Source organism: Rhopalosiphum maidis, chromosome 3 (genome assembly GCF_003676215.2).
Source record: "Rhopalosiphum maidis isolate BTI-1 chromosome 3, ASM367621v3, whole genome shotgun sequence".
Classification (NCBI taxonomy): Eukaryota; Metazoa; Arthropoda; class Insecta; order Hemiptera; family Aphididae; genus Rhopalosiphum; species Rhopalosiphum maidis.
This window is the reverse complement of record NC_040879.1, coordinates 35,687,752-35,708,793: the sequence shown is the minus strand read 5'-3', so window position 1 is coordinate 35,708,793 and position 21,042 is coordinate 35,687,752. Positions and strand designations below refer to the sequence as shown.

The window sequence follows — 21,042 nt, the reverse complement described above, 5'->3', positions numbered from 1 at the left end:
TTATTAAAACTATCACAAATACTCATACATAATTATATGCATTTGAACTTATCTTAAAAGTAAAATGAGGGTTGGTATCCATATTAGTATTTACTATCTTACCTATTGAGGATAACTCAATAATATAATTTAAAAATACCTTAATCACAAATATCAGACAACAATACTTGTTACAGTAATAGAAAGCATAGTGGTTTTTGAAATTTTATTTTATATTTAAGCAGCACAAGATTAAAATTTTAATAATTATTGTTTTATTTGCATAAGAAATTGATTTTTATTCAAAAGCTATCAATCATTTTTTCGTGTTTTTTTTTAATTGTACTTTTTATTTTTGTCATTTCAGTATATATATATATATATAATTAATTTGGTTAAGTCTATTAATAAAATAAATAGTATAATCTCCTAAACTAAGTCTCTTAAAAATAGTTATTGAAAAAATATAATAAAACCACCTTAAGAAAATAATAAATTATTAATTCAATCCTTTTAAATTCAAAACTGATTTCTAACTTTTAAATAAGGTGTAAAAACCTTAAACTTTGTTTTCTGAATCCTCGCCGTTTGTAGGATTATCATTATGAATTGCGGCTAACATGGATTCTATGTCCAAGTCTCCTGTTTTGTTCTCTACATTCGCACTGTCTTCATCAACATCTTTCTCAACACTGTCCGGAATTTCTTGATCAGGTTCTTCTTGTTCAGGCACAGCTGTATCTTCTTCATCCCCTTCTTCTTCTCTTGTGGCTTCTTCTTGCCCAGACTCAGATTTTTTTATGGATTTACCTTCTTTTACTGTCTTATTGTCCTGAGAGTTTTCAGTTTCTTCTTCTTCGCCTGCATTTTCAGTTTCTTCTTCTTGTTCGGTATCTGCAGATCCTTCAGTAGGGACATTGTCATTCAACATCATATCTGTATCTACAGTTCCTTGTTTGTGTCCTCTTTGATTATCGTCTACATCCATAGGAGTCTCCGCTTGTTGATTATTTTCTTGAGTCTTGGATTGTTCCGGCTTGATTGCTTTAGTTGTAGTAACCGTACGAGAATCTTCAGTTTCTCTTTCCTAAAAATAAAATAAATTAGTTAAAATATGAGAAGATTTGTTGAAATTTAATTTTTTATTTACCCCATTTGAAGTTGATGCAGTTGGTTGATTATGGTCTTTCTGAATGTGATCAAGACAATTCATTCGACTGTCAAATGATTTGGAACATACTTGACACCTATATAGTCGTTTTTTTTGTTGTGGTACCTAAATTAAATTTAAATATTTAATGTATTTAAATTTATATCAACTAAGAAATCAAATTGTATTTCAAATTATTAACTGTCTTTCACTGCAATAATAGTCAATGAAATAAATTATAGTACCATAGTAAATATTTTAAAACTATTATTGTATGAAACAAAAAAAAGATTAAACAAAATACAATTTAAGTTATGTAATTAAGTAAATATATGCAAATTAATAAGTTGTAAATTTAAAAGAAAGGTGTTTTAACAGCAAAATTAAAACGCGGACTACAAGAATATTAATTGATTTTAGACTAAATTTATATAGTAATAGCATAATATTTTCTTACCGGAGTTAATGCTTTAGCCGCTGATTGATTAAGAAGAGGTTTTTCAGGTTCTTTTTTATTCATATGAGTGCGCATATGGAATCTATAATAAAAGCATAAATAAAATCTTTAAAACAATATTAAATAATGTACATACCGAACATGTCCAAGTTCTTTTGATTGGAATGTACAAAAACCGCATTTGTATATTTTCATTTTGTTAGCACCATCTTGTTGTGGTGATTGTTGTTGATGATGTTGTGGTTGGTGTTGCTGCTGCTGCTGTTGTGTTTTTAACATTTTTAAAGGAGTTTGAACTGAGCTAGCGGCAGCAGTAGTCACAGTGGGAGAAACTCCTACTGTTAGACCACTGGGTACTTTACGCTGACCCTGTTCTAGTTGTTCTTCTGCCTTTAAGTGTCCATTGACAATCTAAATAAAAGATAAAAATTTGTTTTTCATTAAAATGTAGCTTGTTTAAGTAGACAATATTCTTACCTCAACACCCTTAACAGCCTGATCAGGAGGCAATATTCCATATTTCTTCTGTATATATGACAACATTGCATTTTTAACAAGTTTCAAATCATTTTCCAACTTGTCCATATGAGTCAAAAGTGATGTGCATTTTTTGCACATGTGATCAGCAGGGGTAACAATAACAACAAATTCATCTCCAAGAAGTTCAACTATCTTTTCTGGATACGGTACATTACTATGTGGTGTAATGCTTGAACAGACTCGTGTACGTTCACCGAACAATTTTGCATCACAAAGAAAACAGAGACCCATTTTATCTATAAAAAAAAATTGGTATTTTCTAATTTATAACTATACATAACTATAAAGTTTAATTTATAATAGATATTCACTATGTTAAATTATACATCAAAAATCTATTATCAAAGTAATGACTAAGGCAGAGAAATTGTAGCATTTGTATATTTGTTTTGCAATCACAAATTTAGCATAATACATAATAAATGCATTTCATACTTTCACAAAGCTAGTTTTAAAATTTTATTTTGCATATAAATGCATATTTTTTCTATTTTATTCCTTTGAAGACATATTTTAACTTAATATTTCTCTACCGATGTTTTCATTTTAACAATACAATCAAAACATAAATTTATATTTAATTTTTGTCATATAATATGATTTTTAACTGTTTGGGGCACATATTTTTCTTAGAAGTGCTTGAAGATTATTAATAAGATGATATAATTAATTTGCAATATATTACTTTTATTAATATATACTAGATAAAATAGACCAGGGGTCATCAACTAATTTCTATGGAGGTCTGTTTTGAAACTTACCATACTGGCTGCGGACCCTAACAGTTTTAATAATTTATACACGTTAATAAATAATTTTTTTAATATTTTTATTGATTTATTTATGCATTTGTTCAATAAAAATTAATTAAATTTTTTTGTCGTAATAATATAAATTTTATATGACATTGCTTATAATTTTTTTATATTATACAAATTTAAAAATCTATTCCGCGGATAAGGGTCCGTAAAAAAAGTGTTCTCGGTCTGCCAGTTGGTAACCTCTGTAAGTAAAAATAATCATTGACAATATGATGTCGTATTACCGGTAATTTAATAATTTAAAGTTGTAACATGTATTACAACTAAATATTAACTAAAATAATAAATTCAGTTAACCAATTAAATAAAATACAAAAATAAATAAAAAATATTCTTGTTTTTATCTTAAAAACACATATTTTAGAAATATTTTTTATTTAACATATAAATGAATATTTTTGGTATTCAAAATGCTTATTTGATGATTTATAATGGCTACAAGTCCTCTACCTAGTAATGACTGAAGAATAAACATAATTATAAACCTAAATAGAAACAACTAGGTAGATACTTTAATATAAGATAGATTGTTACAAATAGAGTTGTTGGAATCAATACCTAACTAAAATTTAAATAGTATCAAAAAATTAAAGATTTAATGGAAATTAATTTCTAAAAATGCCTTAGAACTTTAAAAAATTCAATAAGTCAAAGTTAAATGGAAATTAATAACTATACAAATCTATTAGTAATCTATACTAAACATTTCAAGCAAAATTAAAATCAACAATATATACATAAACCATGTAATATGTAATTTACAATGTTATCAATACTTGTCGATAGACTACACATCTACACATTTTTATGTATAAGAGTATTGTAATTGACTATAGTTATGCAAAAAAAAATATATAATTACAGTGTTTATTTTATAATTATTAATTACAGTATTAGATAAAAATTAATTAAACTTAAATAAGTACTGAATGCAAAAAAAATAATTGTTTTAATGAAATTGCTTAATAAGCCTATGAACAAGAAGTTTACTTCAAGTAAAAACAATAAATTTGTTGTAAACAAAATGTATTATTACAATTTCCTACTCATGAAAAATACTATGTTATACCTTTATTAGATTTCGAAAACAGTCTGAAATTTAATTAAGTCAATAGGTATGCATACAATTTATACAGGTAAAAATAATCCAAAAAATAAAAAGGAAAAAAATGTGTAATCTACTCATTAACAGTATTAACTAAAGAAGATACTACACTAGCATTTGTTGTGTCCGTCTTACAAGTGCTGAGCATACTAAATCTATTCAACGGTTCACATTTAACTTTGTTATCTTTAACCCGTCGTTGATCGCGTTTTTTTTTTACTTCTTTAGTCGCACGGTGAGAGATTTTCTCACCTTCTTTAAATGTCATATAATATGTTTTAAACTACCAAAACACATTTATTATGTAAATGAGCACTTAAAAATATATACATTGCACATTACAATTTAAATAATCGTGCATTAACATATTATATTATTGTTAATACCAAAAAAAAAGGAAAATTTTATTCTTGAATTTGCGTATTACATACATAGGAATCGAAGTTTTAGCATTTTTTGCTACTGTTTTTTTAGTATTCCATAATTTATTTGTGAAGTTCTAAAATTACAAGGAGTATCTGATAAGGTATAGTATAACTAATAATCAATAAACTAAGATCAAAGACAGTGGTGACAAAAATATGATCGTGGTGAGAGATTCTCTCACTATGCGACCAATGACGGGTTAATATTAAGAGTAAATTTAATGGTAAGAAATTTATCTATATTTGAATGTTGTTATTTTACAATAATTTAAATTTTAATATTGTATATACCTATACCTACTAGGAATTATTTAATGTAGAAAATGAACAGATCTTACATTTTAATTTATAATAGTTAAACAATAAATGGACAATGCCAGTCGATATATTTGATCACTATGATAAATGCTTATTAAAACTAACACTATGAATAAATAAATGTGAATATATCAAATAATATAAAATATAATTAATAAAAAAAACGATAATGCATTACTCAAAACAATTCAGTTACAGACATATAACAAAAAATAAAATAAAAACACGCGCACACTCAAATTACATAAACAAGCGGATCGCTAGACGGCGGCCATTGCGTAACAAACGAATGAACGACGCGACCGCTGTTAAAAATTAAAATATTAACAATTAACGACACCGAGGGTAAAACAATAGTAAAAAAACGACACCGGAAGACAAACAAACGCTGGACGGGCTTGACTACAATAGTACAACTGACGAACCGGAGTAATCAGTTATTACTTGGTAGTTTTGTACCCCACGCTTGGTAAAATATGGCGTCCGGTCATCACTGGTGCACCTATATACCACGCCGGGTGGTACTCGTGTATCGACCGACGCCGCGTTACCCGTGAACAGCGCCGCGTACTCTACTCCTCTGAGCTGTTTGGGCGACGAATTTTTGAGTGACGAAAAACCGGCGTCGCCGGCAACCGTGCGCGGGAATTTACTAATACTTTAGACTAGGCGCATGCTGTTTAAAATAATATATCGAAACGAATGATTCCATGTCCAAAAACAAAAAAAAATTTGTTCATGATGAATTGAATAACGAGGGCAAAAAATCGAATATTTTACGACGATAGGAAGATAGTCAATAGAATAGATAATATAGCTCTGACATTTGACCAGGTCAATCTTTTGTCGACGCCATAATAATAGTAATCACGGTGAAGAGATACGACTTGCCCGATATTACAACACTTTCTGAGCATTAGCTTTTTAGTCTGTCCTAAACGATAAATTTGCAACAAATACTAATAAAACCACGAAAGATGTTAAATTTATTTACTATGAATAAAATAACGACGGTAAATGATCGAGTATTGCACGATAGTAGATCGATTGTATAAGACGCGGATAAAAATGGCGTCATTAAATTCCTCGTGTAACCTCAACGAATATGATTTACCAAAGAACACAACACTTACGTATAGCCGATATATCGATCATCGCTTCCTATTTACTACAATTTTAAATCAAAATAAAACAATTCGATTTCGAACGGGTCCGCAATTTATAAATTGTCGAGAGAACGAATAACCACGGCTGAGAAAGCGTTAATTAAATTTCACAACAATTGTCAGCGATTAGAAATGAAATAGTTTAATGCTTACCTTTTGGTTCGACGGCGTGTACGTCGTACGAACCAAAAAACGAATCCTCTTTTGCTAGAACCAGCTCTCTGCACTGAAGGAACACTTCAACAGTTCAGTGAGTAGTAACAACTTAAAACGGAAAAATTGAGAATGGTAAACACAAAACAATAATGACTGTCGAGCCGTGTGACTCGTATGAGTGTGACTCGCGTAGTCGTGTGAGTGAGCCACTGTGCTGATGCTGTGACGCCGAGTAGAAGCGAGGGGCGGAGGGAACAGGCTAAATAGGTGATCAAGCCGACAACCGATCGAAATGACTGGTACTTGGTCACTAATTTCTAATATAGTGAGGAACGAGTAACGTATTGAAGTACGATACGAGTGAGATGAGAGACGCCCGTTGATTACTCCATGTAGTGGTAAGTGCGGCACTACAAGATACCAATACCGTGGTTCACATCTCTATAATATCAAAGATGACAATTTATTGTTCATTATCAGTTTATTTGTCGTTTACGCGGCCACTGGTCTTAAATGAATCTGGAACGAGTGTAACGTGTTTAGTGATAACGAATAGCGATACTGCGATAATGCTATAGAAAATTACAGTATTATACCTTAATTTAATATTTTAATCGTGAACCGAACTAAAATGTATATGACGAGACTTTATTTATAAGTCGTTTTACTTGCATTTTTCAGATTATTTTCATTGGTACGGTATTTGTTTTGAATATTATTTAATTATTCATAATCGCATGCACTTCGTATCATATCCTCTGCATTTTATAAAGTAATTCAATATTGCTAACTTTGATTGATATCAAAATGAATTATAACGACAACACATTCAACAGTGAGTCATATATATATATATATGTTAGTATTCTATATTATAGTAAGCTCTTTTATATACTTTTTTTTTTCTTAATTAGCTATGCCTGGTAACAGCAGCAACAAACGTCTAACACGACGACCTATGGAAACACCAGGTTTAGATGTGAATAGTATACCTGCACAACAAGTGCAGTACAACTATACCCAACCAACAATGTACTCCCCATCACAAGAACCTCAAACTATGCCATCTCAACAACAATTCTATTACAACGATTTTACATCAATTCCATCACAACCACAACAAGGATATGGAAATAACGATTTTGGGTATATGGGATCGGTGCCAACAGATAACATAAATCATCGGCAACAATATACACCAAGTAATTAGTAGCTATTATTTATGATTTGTATCGATAAAAATATAGTCATTTTAAAGTTTATTATGTCTTGTTATATATGAGAATAGTAATATGAAGCTATTTATGGTAGAAATTTTATGCGAATAAATAAAGATATAGAGATTATCCATACTATAAAATATAAATGATTACAATTACAATATTTGCAGCAAATAACAATAATAATATGTTCATAGAATAGATATAATATATATTATGAGTAACTGCTTGAATTAATACAATTTCATAAAATAATATTTACCCGCCTAATTAAAAATTTAGTGTTCAATTGAATTATTAATATTTTATTGATAACATTGATCATTTACTTAAATTTCATAAATACTTTAAAATTAATTTTCATTAACATCAGCAGTATATTGTGTTACAATTGTCTATCAAGCTTTTTGTATTCATTATTTCCACCAGTAACAGTTTTTCATATCTAACTATAAAAAAAATTATGAACATCAGTGCCATATCTAAGGGGGAAGTGAGTATCCCTGCCCCGGGCGTTATAACTAGGGCTCGGAAAGTTGATGCATTTTGCATTTTTTTTGGAACTTTTTAGACAATGTTATCCTGTCCACAAATGTGCATCATTATCATGTAAATCTGAATAACTAATTTTTATTTTGTATGTTTTTACATTTTTTGGTGTTTATTACTGTTTAAGTCATTTTTTGACATTTTTAGTCATTTTTACTGATTTCACATTTGTTCACTTCTCATTGTTATGTCGATAACTTACTTAGAATTTTGAACCACAGACTCAAATTAGTACCTATCCAATTTTATCTCACCCCGATTAAAGTCCACAATGTCGTGTTATGGTGAATATTATTATGCCTAAATTTTATTATTTTTTTTTTTGTAATATTTAATTTAATTTTAAAGGACACTTTTTGTAATTTATATGTTATAGTTTGAGTTATTTGTAAGCCTTGATAGGTTAGGTATAGTAAAAGAGAGTACAATTTAAAAAAAATATATTTTTATTAATTTAAAACAAATATTTGTAAATTTTTTAGGTCATTTTTAAGGACATTTTTAGTCATATTTACATTTTTTAATGTTTTTAAGGTCATCAACTTTTGAGCCCTAATTATAACTAATTCAAATTATGTTATGTGTTCATTACTTAGATATTTAATGTTAAAATATTTTAAACGAACAATTACAATGAAATCTCCTTCGACACCTCTTAATAATTAATGATTTCTTGGAGACAAGGACTTTTTCATTACTTTTCAATGTAAAAACCTCCCAATAGCAGACACTTATTTTTTAAAAGAAATTAAGAATAATGGAAATTATATTTTCATATTTTATTTGACTAATTTGTCAATTATTAAAACATTATACTAAAATGTAACATAGTGCATATTTTTTCCTTTAAAACATTTACTTTAATATGAATTTCAAAAATGTACCATCTCTGAATAGTGAATAACATTTTGGTGACCAAGAGTGTCTGCTATTCAAAAGTTTCACTGCATTAGGTTTCTTTTATTCAAATTTAAAAATATGTATATTATTGTTTTTATCATATTATAAATTATATTTCTGAAAATTCTACCTACATTATGATACTTAAAAATAGATTCTAGAACTTGTTTTATTCACATTTATGTTTTTTAACTTAAGTATGAAAGATAGCTAATTTTCATTTCATGCTTCATAGTTATTAGTTTGTAAAGATTTTTAACATTTATGCTTTTTTAAAAATTAAATAATTTTTATCTTTAAATTGTTATTATTTTTTGTTGTGCTTTAATAATTATTGTTAATATTATTTAGGCTATTTTAAAACAATATTTTTTTACAAATTATATATAATCCACATGATTTCTCTTATCATTTAAATATTATTATCTGTATTATGTTTTTAATTAGATACTTAATAATTATATTTATAATTTTAGGTCCTGGTCTAAATCCTCAACAAACTCAACCAACAATGTTTAACCCTTCAAATAATTTAGTTGATGCATTTGGAAGTAATCCTCTTTTAGCAGGAGTTACTGTTCGATATGGTCAGAAAATTTTGGGACAAGTAGTTGATGAAAATGTCGGCAAATATACAAGCGGAATAAGTTCAGAAATAAAACGTTATTTTGCTGTAGACACCCGTTATGTCATCACTAAACTTGGTTTATTATTATTTCCATTTGCTCATACAGTAAGTTAACAAGTTAACCGTTATGTGTACCATTTTTTGGTATAAGGTTCATTTGCCATTTGAGCTAACCCAAAAAGCAGCCTTGTTTTCTAATACATTATTTAAAATTATTATTATTTTTTTTTTACCTAAAAAATTAAGTTTATAAGATATCAAAAAACTAATTAAAAATGTATTTGCCTGGTTGACTACAAAATATTTTCCAGTGTTTAAATTGTATTTACGTGTACCATAGAAGATATACATAACACTTTTTTGCAAAGACCCATGTACCAATAATGGTACACAAAAACATATTGGCAAAACAATAAGTGTACCAAAAATGGTACATGTAGCTCTCCAGGCAATGTACCGAAAAATATCGTAGTGGTTAACCTGTTTTAACAAAAAAAATATGTTATTTATTTCAAATTAAATATATTTTTAATAAATATTCAAAAAAAACAAGTCATTTATTTTAAATGTATTGAATAATAAAGTTAACTTATTTTATTGCTTTTAAGGATTGGTCGATTATGTTGGAATCAACTGGGCAAACTGATGATCGTCGACGAGCAAGACCAAAAACAGATGTCAATGCACCAGATCTTTATATTCCTACTGTAGCTTTTGTAACGTAAGACTAACATAACTGTTTTATTTATTTTTCTATCATAAATAAATTATTGATTATTTTACAGATATTTACTGTTTTTGGGTCTCATACTTGGTAAACATGGACAATTTAGCCCAGAACTTTTAAGTGTACAAGCTTCTCGTGTTCTTGCCTGGGAAGTAATAGTGGTTTTAGTAGAAATATTGGCACTATATGTTACAAATATACAAAGTTCACTTCGTGCTTTTGATCTAACAGCTTATTCAGGATACAAATATTTTGGGTATGTTATTATTAAAAATGTTTTTAAAATATATATCTTCTTACAATTTTTATAAAAACTATCTTTATTGTACTTTCCTATTTAATATATTTTAACTCAAATAATATATTAAAATTTCATTATTTGCAGAATTATAAGCTGTATTCCAATTGGGTTACTTTTAGGTGAAACTGCATTTTATTTTGCCTTACTATACATTGGAATTGCATTTATATACTTTTTGGTAATATATTTTTAAATTACTCTTAAGACAAACTATTGAAATAACATGTATAAATGTTTTCATCTTTAGTTATTTTCAATGAGATGGCAGTTGAATTCAATTGCAACAGTTGCTAATGTTGGTCAACCAGTAGTAATGGTTGAGTATAAGCGCAAGAGGACATTATACTTCCTGATTTTAGCAGTGGCTGTTCAACCAATAACTACATGGTACCTAATATCATATTTAACATTTACTATGAGATGAATACAAATGGAATACTTAACAATAAAATTATTTTTTCCATGAAGTAATTTAATATATGTTATTAAAAACTGTATATATAATATTATACATATTTTTGTTTATATGTTTTAATCGTCTTTGTTGGTATGATACTTTTTAAAACTACATTTTTAGCAATGTATTACGCTACACATTCTGAAATATGTATAGACAGTTAATTTGTATGTATTTAATAGTATAATCAATATAATTTTGTGCTTCTTAAATAAAGAATGTAATCCATACATATAAATTGTATTAATAAATAAAAAATATCACATTATATACATTCTGTGTAATATTTTTACTAATTTATATTGATAAAATTCATCTTAGTATCATACATTTTTGTAAAGCTGGATATGTTTTTTCTATGTAATAACTCGTTTATATTATTATTTGTAATTAATGTGTATTTAATTTAAATTGAATCTTAATATAAATTTGAATTGTATTTTTAAAGTTACAATTACTTATTTATTTATCATTTCATTAAATGTACTAGAGAATTAAATTAAATATCTAATCTAGTGCTTCTTTAAAAGTCGTATTATGAATAAATTGTGATAATTATTTAAAATTATACCTTAAATTATATTTTTCAAACATGTAATCATTGTTATAGCTTTTATTTTTCCCTTGTTATTTTCTTTAATTAGAGAATGATGTATTTAGTGTCTAAACTTGAAAATTAATTATAATTTTAGGATATTTTATGTAACATAACTAGGGTTCAGAAGTTGATGACCTTAAAAACCTTAAAAAAATTATAAATATTTGTTTTAAATTAATAAAAATATATTATTTTTAATATTTTTAATTTGTCTTCTATTTTACTATAAAATTCTATATACTTTTATCAAAGCTTATAAATTACTCAAAATATGACAAAAAATGTCCTTAAGAATTAAATAAAAAATTACAAATATAGTAAACGTTTTAAGTATGTTATTGGCATAACGATCGACAAAAAAACAATAAGAAGTGAACTAATGTGAAATCAGTAAAAATGACTAAAAATTTGGGAAAATGACCAAAAAATACAAAATAAAAATTAGTTGTTCAGATTCACCTACTAATGAAACACATTTGTGGCCAAGAGAGCATCATCTAAAAAGTTCCAAAAAAAAAATGCAAAATGCATCAACTTCCAAGCCTTAAACATAACTGCGTAAATGAATTGAAGTTAAAATTTTATTCTACGTCATGGTAATACTAATTTTTAGGGTAATATTATTATACTTTTAATTATTTATAATTTTTATAATATGTTTGAGGTGTAGAAATCATGATGAATCAAATTTTTCATTTAATCTTATTGTCATTGGAATTTTAAATTTTATCAAAATTGAATTAAATTGATCAAAATATGCAATCAATGGCATGATAAGCATATTTCCAATCCTAAGAAAAGTATTCAAACAATGACCCACCCATTACTCCCCAACAACATAATTTATAAAACTATATGCTAATTTAGAGTTGTTGTTATAGAACATAGGCCATTAACAATTAAATATAAAAAATAAATACTGTGATAATTAATTTTACAGAATATCCAAACAAATCTTAATTTTTAAATTCAAGATTTATTTTAGGGCTAAACAATTGCATTAGTCGTTCACCATACCACTGTATGAAATTAGTAATTGTCGATGATACGTAAAATGATTTACTTTAAAATACATTTTTAAATCAATAATAAATATTTTTTAATTAACAAAATTTTTATATTTCAAATATTAAAGATTAATATATAATACATTAACTCCCAACTCACAACTCCCAATATCTCCAATAAATAGAAAAAAAATTGATTCAAATTATAAATCTTTTAACAAAAATATTTGCTTTATTATCTTGCGAACATGTTTTTTTTTTAAAAACCCTGGTAGAGTAATGCATTATCTCTGACCAACTTAATATTAGTTTAAATTTTGAATTTTTATAATATTAAAATATGCAAATTAGTAATTATAATGCTATTTTTTATGTTAGTTTTAAATTGGAATACATTATCTATTATCTATATTGTATTACATAATCATTTTGAGTATTCGTATACTTTACCCTCAAATCAAACTGTTGTAATCATTGATCAGATGTAATATTATAATGTATAATATGAAATAACTATTGGAAAGTTTAAAATATTATTTTAAGTTTACTAAGATAAAATAATTATTAATATATGCGTGTTTTTGTTTTTTAACAGATATGTATCAACACAACATAAAAAACTCCTTAGATTAAAGAATAAAAACTGATAATTTTATAAATATAGTACTATATGTCATATTACTACATTATTTCTATCAAGAAGAATTAAAAGTTTTTAAAACCGCATACATTTGAACAATTGAAAAATTATGAAAATATGAACATCTCGGTGTTTGTGTTAGAGAAAAGGAGAGGATAAAAGTCTATATAAGCCAACTATAATGTAACATTTTATAATATGAAATTTTGAATTTTAAATCCAGACAATTTTATAATTTTAAAAATAAAATACATATAAAAAAAAGTAGGTAGAACCCTAATTAACTGATTGGTGAATATAAGATATTAATTAATTTAAGTAAAATCATTCAATTATCTATTTAAATGAAATCTAAAATATTCGTAAATGGATAATATCTGATTACAATCATTACTACAGTAAATAATTAACTTATATTAATAATTATATCCTTACATAAAAGTTTTGAGTTTAACAATTTGTTATATCTCTTATAAATTCATATTTGTTATTTTTTTAGTAAAATAGTATACGTATTAAGTAATAGGTACATAATCAATTTTCATAGTAGTATATTAAATAAAATTTAATTGTCTCTTAATGTTAAGACTAATTTTTTTTAAAAATTGGTTTGAGTTATAATTTTTTTTAGAAGTAGTTTACCTACCAGCAACTAGTAACATTAACAAATAGTGAATGAACATTCTCAAAGTTTAAAATAATAAAAAATATTTAAGATGCATCGAAAAACAAAAATGTCTCAATGACTTTGTAATTACAACCATTAAAGCCAATAACGCAGAAAAGTGTACATAAAATAACTTATAGAAATGTTTGCTAAAAAAAAAAAAAAAATTTTGAATAGTTAGAAATTATAATATTTTAAAACATTGATTTTTTTTAATTTATAATTAATTGAATATTGTTTATTTCTAAAATATAATATTCTAAGCAATGTATCAAAAGCTTTAATGTTTATACTTGTTAACTAATAACATTTTATTCATAATTTTGTAAAAACAATCATTTTTAAACTTAAATGGAACATACAAATATATATATAAGTAAATTAACAATTTTATATTAGATTACCTACATATTAAAATTAATAAAATTTGCTCAAATTTATACTCAACAAACAATTTATATATTTATAAACATATTATTTACATTTTTATTTATTTGTACATGAAATTGAATTTGAATGAAATTTAGAAATATTAAGGTAATTATTTTTTAAGCATTTATGCTCAATTTCTTAAAATGATTTTGTTAGCTATTATTTTGGATGTATTTAAACAATACTTGAATAATCCTTACCCAGTTGTTACTTAGTTGAAATTTGGCTTTTTTACATGAATAAAATTATTTTTTATTTTTTATTTTTATTATCTAAAATGTCAAAATGAGTTGTTTTGATATTTTTTAGTAGAAACATCAAATAATTCTTTATAGTGAATATAAAATATTATACCAGGATAATTTACTATGGAAGTGTATTATATTTTTAATTAGAGCAGATATAAGTACATTTATAACATTATATGAAGGAATGTAATGAGAAAATAGAAATAATAAACAGGACATATAATTAAAAATAATACTATGAAAAAATGAAGTACAATTATTATATTATGTGTATTTATATTTATAAACTATACAAACATTAGACCATTCTAAAAAATAGCTCAATTATGAATAAAATAAGCATAGAATTTAAAAAAGTAACAAATAGATATTCATAAAAATGAATACATAGTAAATTTAAATATTAATCAAATAGGAATAAATAATATTAAGAAGTACAATATTATATTCATAATATTAATTTCAGCATAAATTGTGTTTGAGAGTTATGTTAAATTATAATAAACTGGTTGTATAATAAACTATGAATGTAATAGTATTGACGACTAATAATTCCTTCCATCAAAACTTTTCCAGAAGAATTCTACAAGAACAAAAATATTAAAATAAATACACATTAACCTAAATAGTTTAACATATATATAATATTTATAATTAATAATATAAACATTAAATTTAAATAATTGGAAAGAAATAATTACTAATTTAATTTAAATTAAAACTCAATAGCTTAATAGCATTATTGAGCTAATTTTCAAAAAATAATTTTTTCTCCATAATCTTAATGCTTTTGTATAAACTATGCATAATGAGTTGTCTCTATCTACTAATGTATTACACAGTATATTTGCATTCAGCACAAACAGTTTTGAATTGTTAGCTATATTATTAGAATTAATTGGTAGATTATTAAACTTAAATATAGGATTTTATTGATATTTAAGTGAATTATAACTATGCACAGTATTAATAGTTTAAAATATTCATGATTATTTACGATTTAAATATCAATAAAAATCCATGACATACTCTAGACAATATTATTACCTTTAAGTTTGATAACAAGTCAATTGATTCTAATTTTAAATAAAGAAAAGTTATATTTAAAACTATGAACATAAAATTGGTTTTGCTGAACATAAATTTTCTGAATATTGAAATAAGACAGAGATAACAAATGAGGCTAAAAATATGAAAAATTAATATCGTACTATTGTAAAATGAGAATCAGTGGTGTCATTTCAATTTTTTTTTTAATACACGTGATGTATATAGCAGGCCTTTTTAAGCACAAGCACTATCAATTATTCAGCCCAATAAATTTATAAAGTGGGCCAAATAACTATAATATTGAATTTTAAATATGCAAATGTATACACTGCGTGGTCCAAATGACACTACTGATGAGAATAAGAAATTTATGTTAATAAGAACATAATTTAATACATAATATAATGTACAATATACAGTTAACTCACTCTACGAACACAAACGGTACGATTACAGCACCACAAAACACCTTTAGAAAGTTCACAAGGTATATTATGTTTGGATAAAATTTGTTTAAAATCTGATAGTTTTAATCGATTAATAAACACAGTTTTACGAGGACGAATTTCCTAAAAATCAAATATTGATATTATATTATTATACTCCAATAATTATTTTTAAAAATATAAATTATTGTTTGTATAACTTACATGATCCACTAAAGGTTCTAGTGTAAACATTTGATTATCTATTCTTTTTACTATAAATACATATAGAAAATAATAGAAAAATGTCCTAATTTGTATATTTAAATAAACAAAAAACAAATAATTACTCTTTTCAGGTACAACATTGTCAATTTCCATAGCATGATCACAATTTAGTAATTTTAACTTAGCATTCAAGTAAGCTAAATCACCATTTGGTCCTATTTTTAAATTAATCGTGGAAAGAAGTGCATCTGTTAAACGTACCTAAAATCATAATTTCATTAAATTGTATAAAAAAAAAAAACATCTTATATGATAAAGATTTATTTATACTTGGTAAATATGAGATTCTGTTGTTACGTTCAAACATTGTCCAATTCTAGGTGTAAAAACTTTACTATCTATAAATACTTTAGCAAAGTTGTAAACAACTTTAGTACTATATGGGTTGCCTCTTACTAATATTAAACGTCTAGGTTTTAATGCAAGTACAATTTGTTTTATTGACTCTCCGTCTGAGTGACCTTCAAAATCAATATGTACAATTTTTGCTGCCACATAAATGTTCTGCTCATACTCCACACACTTTGATGGAAGATCATATAAATCTGCTTCTTCACCTTTGTCACTTATTTGATTTTGTTCGTTTGCACTTAGTTCATCTCCTGAGGTTGTTTCAAATTTAATAAAATTGTCTTGTCTAAAATTAAATATAAATTTAAATAATCATTTTTTAATAAATATAACAAAAACTATACTTTATTATTTCGCCATATGGATCAAATTTAAATTTTTCTTCATAATAAGGAAACATAGGCGGCAATTCTTTTTTTGAAGATTTTTTGGAGCTTGATAAATCAGCATCTACTAGTAAATCATGCATGCCTCTCATAGCCTCTTGTTTGTCTTCAGAATCAGAACTTTCTATATCACTAATAACATTTAAACATTTTAAATATACTTTAATGTAAGTAACTATTATATACTAACACAAGCATATATAAAATACATATTTTGAATTTGTAAAAAAAAAATTACATTTTACTGGTTTCTGTTTTTTCTGCATTATGTTTGATATTATATTCTTCCAACTCATTTTCATCTAATGGTACGCGTTTCTTAATTATCAATTTAATATTTCTATCACCACCTTCATCAATTAAATCGCGGGCTAATGTACCCGGAGCAGCTCTGTAATAATGATGAAAGAATTAACATGATTATTTATAATAAATAGTATACTTTCAAAGTACCTATCTGCAAGAATAATACTGTTTTTTGGTTTTGAAGCCCACATAATAAAAATTTCTCTTGAAAATCCACTTTCAAGATCTCCATTGCTAGCTAATACAACCTTAATTTTTAAAAATTAAATAATAATCTGTTTATTTACTAAATACTGATATCAGAAAAATGTTTAATTTTTTATAGACAAAACTCTATTATCCCATGTTTTAAATAAAAATGATCCATTTTTAAAAGAATAATTTTTATGCTTAATAATTTTAAATCAGTAAGGTAACTTTGTTGACATCATAAAATCAATTAACAAACTTGTTAACTAAAATATGATAAAATCAATGAATAAGTTGTATGAAGTGTTTCAAAATAAAATAAAAGCATAAAAAAAATTAAAAAAATTAATATTCTGTTTTAAATTGTTTAAAATATTAATTTTTTTATAATTCTAACAAAAAAATCTAATGACACCAGGTTAAGTATGTAAAATTTTATTCTTAAATCATGTCCCATCATTTTTTTTATTATTATGGTACCATAATTGTGCTCAGTACTGCTGAAAATATCAAAATAATGTGACAAAAATGTTAAATTTAAGATTTCTAGTTATTCGTATATTGTTATTATTTTCTCTATATTCAGTGTTTAAAGTTATTACAATTATTTTTTTAGAAGTATTTAATGCCTAAATTTTTTTTAAATACAATCAAAATAGCTATATCGTATAATTATTTACTTGATTTCTTTGTCGTTAGATATATTATTGTAATTTATATTTAATATATAATGTAACATGAAATATAACATACTTTTGGTTCAGAGACCAAAAGTTTATTTATATATAAGTTAATTCATGTTATGACATAATTTTACATGCTTAAAAAAAATGGATTATTCCTTGCACCTTCAAAACTTTTCATTAACTTATCACTCATCCACTCAATCTATAAATTAATTTTATCAAAATCAGATTAAAATTATAAAAATCAATTCAAGTGGAAATTTACTTGAGACTTTGCGAATTCTACTGTATTGTAGCTAACATTTGTTAAAAATACTAATGAGTATACAGCAAGACCAGATTCTTTATTACGCCATAATTGATCCAGCATATGCATTAGTTCTAAAACACGACCTGCTGTATCAATTGCTAATAAAACATTACCTTTGACACGAAGTGTTGTCAATAAACAAACTGTAAAAACAAACATATTCTTAATATTTTGTGCATTATAATAGGATAAGTATTGAACTAACTCATTAAAGCTTCATCACGAGATCTACACCTGGGCAAATAAGCAGCATTAAAACAATCCAATATTAATAATGACGGTCTTCCAAGTCACTGCCATTCAAATGTCTTTCTTTTTTATGATTAAAATCTACAGCATACACAATATCCTCTTCTCCGACCTTAGATATTCTCCAAATTGTACCACCAACCATATGGCCAGCTGGCAATGCTACTATTCTTAAACCAATTCCTTTACCTAAATTAAATAATAAAAAAAATCATAATAAAAAGTAAGAAACCACTTTGATGTACAAAAGGAAACATATATACCTCATCATTAAGCACTACTGCGATGGATGTTTAAAATTTGAATCAAATATAAAACATTATTTGTTTTTATTTTTATTTTTATTTTTATTTAACCTTCAAAATGCTAATCATTTACAATTAAAAACGATTCTGAGAGTAATAAGATCTAATGTTTTAGTAATGAAAGGAATTAACAATTATTTCAATATGAATATAAAAATTTTCAAAAATTCTCATTTTTTTTTTAGTTTTTTCTAATTATTTTAAAAAGAACTGAGAATTTACAATAATTATAACCTTACTAAAGCACATTCATTGTTACTCAAAATCCAAAATATATAATTGATGTAACTAACTATATTAACAATATACAAAAAATAAAATAACTGTAAACTATTTATCAAGATTTTATTTTATAATATACAAATATGTAAAAATATAAATATTAAGTCAAAATATTCAATTTAATAAATTTTCAATTATAAAATAGCCAATGGATAAAAATTTCCATGTAAGTACCTAGTATATTTAAAAATTATACTAATATACCATATATTAAATATTAATTTAAATTATTATCATTAAAATGTAATAATCTAAATGTATACAACCTTGGGTTTGGTTATAAGTAAATTGATTATCTAATGTGATGTGTGCATTCAAAGGATTACCTGGCCTTTTTGTTTTTATCTACAGGCCATTTTATACTTAGATATTTCTATCTATAAGCCAATTTAAATATACATACCTTTTAATGAAACAATTTGATTATATTTCACTTTTATAACTTTATTAAAAGCAGCATCTACATCATCTAAGTTAAATAGATTAAAATCTTCTACATTGCATAAAGACTATAAGACAAAAAAATTATGATTACATTGAAATGTTTAATACATAACAAAAATATTATTAGAAAGACCAATTTAAAACCGTACTTGATGTAAATCATACATAAACATTTGGCCCATTTGATAAACAGGTATAGTAGCATAGACAGGGCAGTTTAAACCGCATTTTCCAATGAGGTATGGTAAAATTCCAAAATGAAAACGGTCTGGATGAGATAATAAAACCGCATCTATTTGATGAATATACCTACAAACAGATGATAAATTACACATTTTTAAATTTTAAAAAAAAAAAAGGTCTGATCAACCTTTTTAACTTATTCACAACACCCATGTTAAAATGTTCATCCCATCCACAATCCAACAAGAATTTAAACTCATCAATTTGTAATAAATAGCAGGGTGGCGATTCATCATGCGCACCCGACAAAGTATAAAACTTTATTATTGACGTCATTTTATTGAAGGCATAAAAACCAATGGAATATTAATATAATTCAATTTTCAATTCGGTAATTAAAAATGGCTACGCCAGGCAACGAATAGCGACTACTGAGTAGTGAGTAGAGACTCAGAAATCGGTTATAAGTTGTCAGTCCAAGTAGTTATTTAACGCTGTCTACAGACGTGATTAAAAAAAAATAGATAATTAAGAAAATAATAAGCAAGGGAAATCGGTACATCGCTATCGGCATTCGGCAACTCGGCATACAATAGAAATAATTGAATAGATATCTTTTATTGTTAAAATATTAATTGAGATAGGATTTATACACGTTATCAAAAACTCAAAGCTGATACAAAATAATATGTACACGCCATAGACCTATCTTTTTAGCCATTATAGGTCTATCGTCTATGGTACACGCACAATCACAGACCACAGTCCACTACACCCACGAGATGTTAAACAAGTCTGTATAATAAGATTTTAGGAAATAATGAGCAGAATGAAAAATATAATTATATAAAAATGTAAAATTATAAATAATGTTAATATTAATATCAATACCATTAAGTTACGTGGGCACACAAATTTATCGTTTCCACTCTACCTACCGCTAGAAGGCAGACGAGTGATGTAGACAACCGCTATTTTTTGTAATTACCATGATAAAATATATTTATATAATTATATTTGCGACGATAAATACCTACTTATCATTATTGACAATATTCATTATAATAAATAATGGATGTGGATTTCGATGAAGACAT

At 25.4% G+C, this 21,042-nt stretch overlaps 2 protein-coding genes and 1 pseudogene across 4 annotated transcripts; 1 reads left to right on the top strand and 2 right to left on the bottom strand.

Annotated features, from left to right (window-relative positions):
* Positions 1-311: 311 nt before the first annotated feature.
* On the bottom strand, positions 312-6,331 carry LOC113556149 (ras-interacting protein RIP3-like). Of its 3 annotated transcripts, none has more exons than XM_026960921.1 (6): positions 6,115-6,331; positions 2,064-2,362; positions 1,723-1,997; positions 1,587-1,668; positions 1,130-1,255; positions 312-1,066 (listed from the first exon to the last, which is right to left on the bottom strand). In XM_026960921.1, the coding sequence occupies exons 2-6, from the start codon at positions 2,355-2,357 to the stop codon at positions 539-541; spliced, it is 1,305 nt and encodes a 434-aa protein (XP_026816722.1). In that variant the 5' UTR covers positions 2,358-2,362; positions 6,115-6,331; the 3' UTR covers positions 312-538. The 3 variants fall into 3 exon arrangements, with proteins under 3 accessions (XP_026816722.1, XP_026816724.1, XP_026816723.1); XM_026960923.1 differs by lacking the exon at positions 6,115-6,331 and adding an exon at positions 4,974-5,184; XM_026960922.1 differs by lacking the exon at positions 6,115-6,331 and adding an exon at positions 4,816-4,946.
* Positions 6,332-6,671: 340 nt separating this feature from the next.
* On the top strand, positions 6,672-11,123 carry LOC113557148 (protein YIF1B). Its single transcript, XM_026962479.1, has 7 exons — positions 6,672-6,952; positions 7,032-7,319; positions 9,263-9,519; positions 10,023-10,135; positions 10,200-10,397; positions 10,527-10,620; positions 10,690-11,123. Exons 1-7 carry the CDS (start codon positions 6,925-6,927, stop codon positions 10,864-10,866), a joined length of 1,155 nt encoding a protein of 384 aa, XP_026818280.1. The 5' UTR covers positions 6,672-6,924; the 3' UTR covers positions 10,867-11,123.
* Positions 11,124-14,957: 3,834 nt separating this feature from the next.
* Positions 14,958-20,281, bottom strand: LOC113555932 (annotated as a pseudogene).
* Between the last annotated feature and the right edge of the window lie 761 nt (positions 20,282-21,042).

Bases quoted from the DNA above. Each gene is read 5' to 3' on its own strand.
- LOC113556149 (XM_026960921.1), bottom strand. From the start codon at position 2,357: ATGGGTCTCTGTTTTCTTTGTGATGCAAAATTGTTCGGTGAACGTACA. The intron at 1,256-1,586 runs GTAAGAAAATAT...AATTTAATTTAG, and splicing joins CGGCTAAAGCATTAACTCCG to GTACCACAACAAAAAAAACG. The intron at 1,067-1,129 runs GTAAATAAAAAA...TTTTATTTTTAG, and splicing joins CTGCATCAACTTCAAATGGG to GAAAGAGAAACTGAAGATTC.
- LOC113557148 (XM_026962479.1), top strand. From the start codon at position 6,925: ATGAATTATAACGACAACACATTCAACA. The intron at 10,398-10,526 runs GTATGTTATTAT...CATTATTTGCAG, and splicing joins TCAGGATACAAATATTTTGG to AATTATAAGCTGTATTCCAA. The intron at 10,621-10,689 runs GTAATATATTTT...TTTCATCTTTAG, and splicing joins TTGCATTTATATACTTTTTG to TTATTTTCAATGAGATGGCA.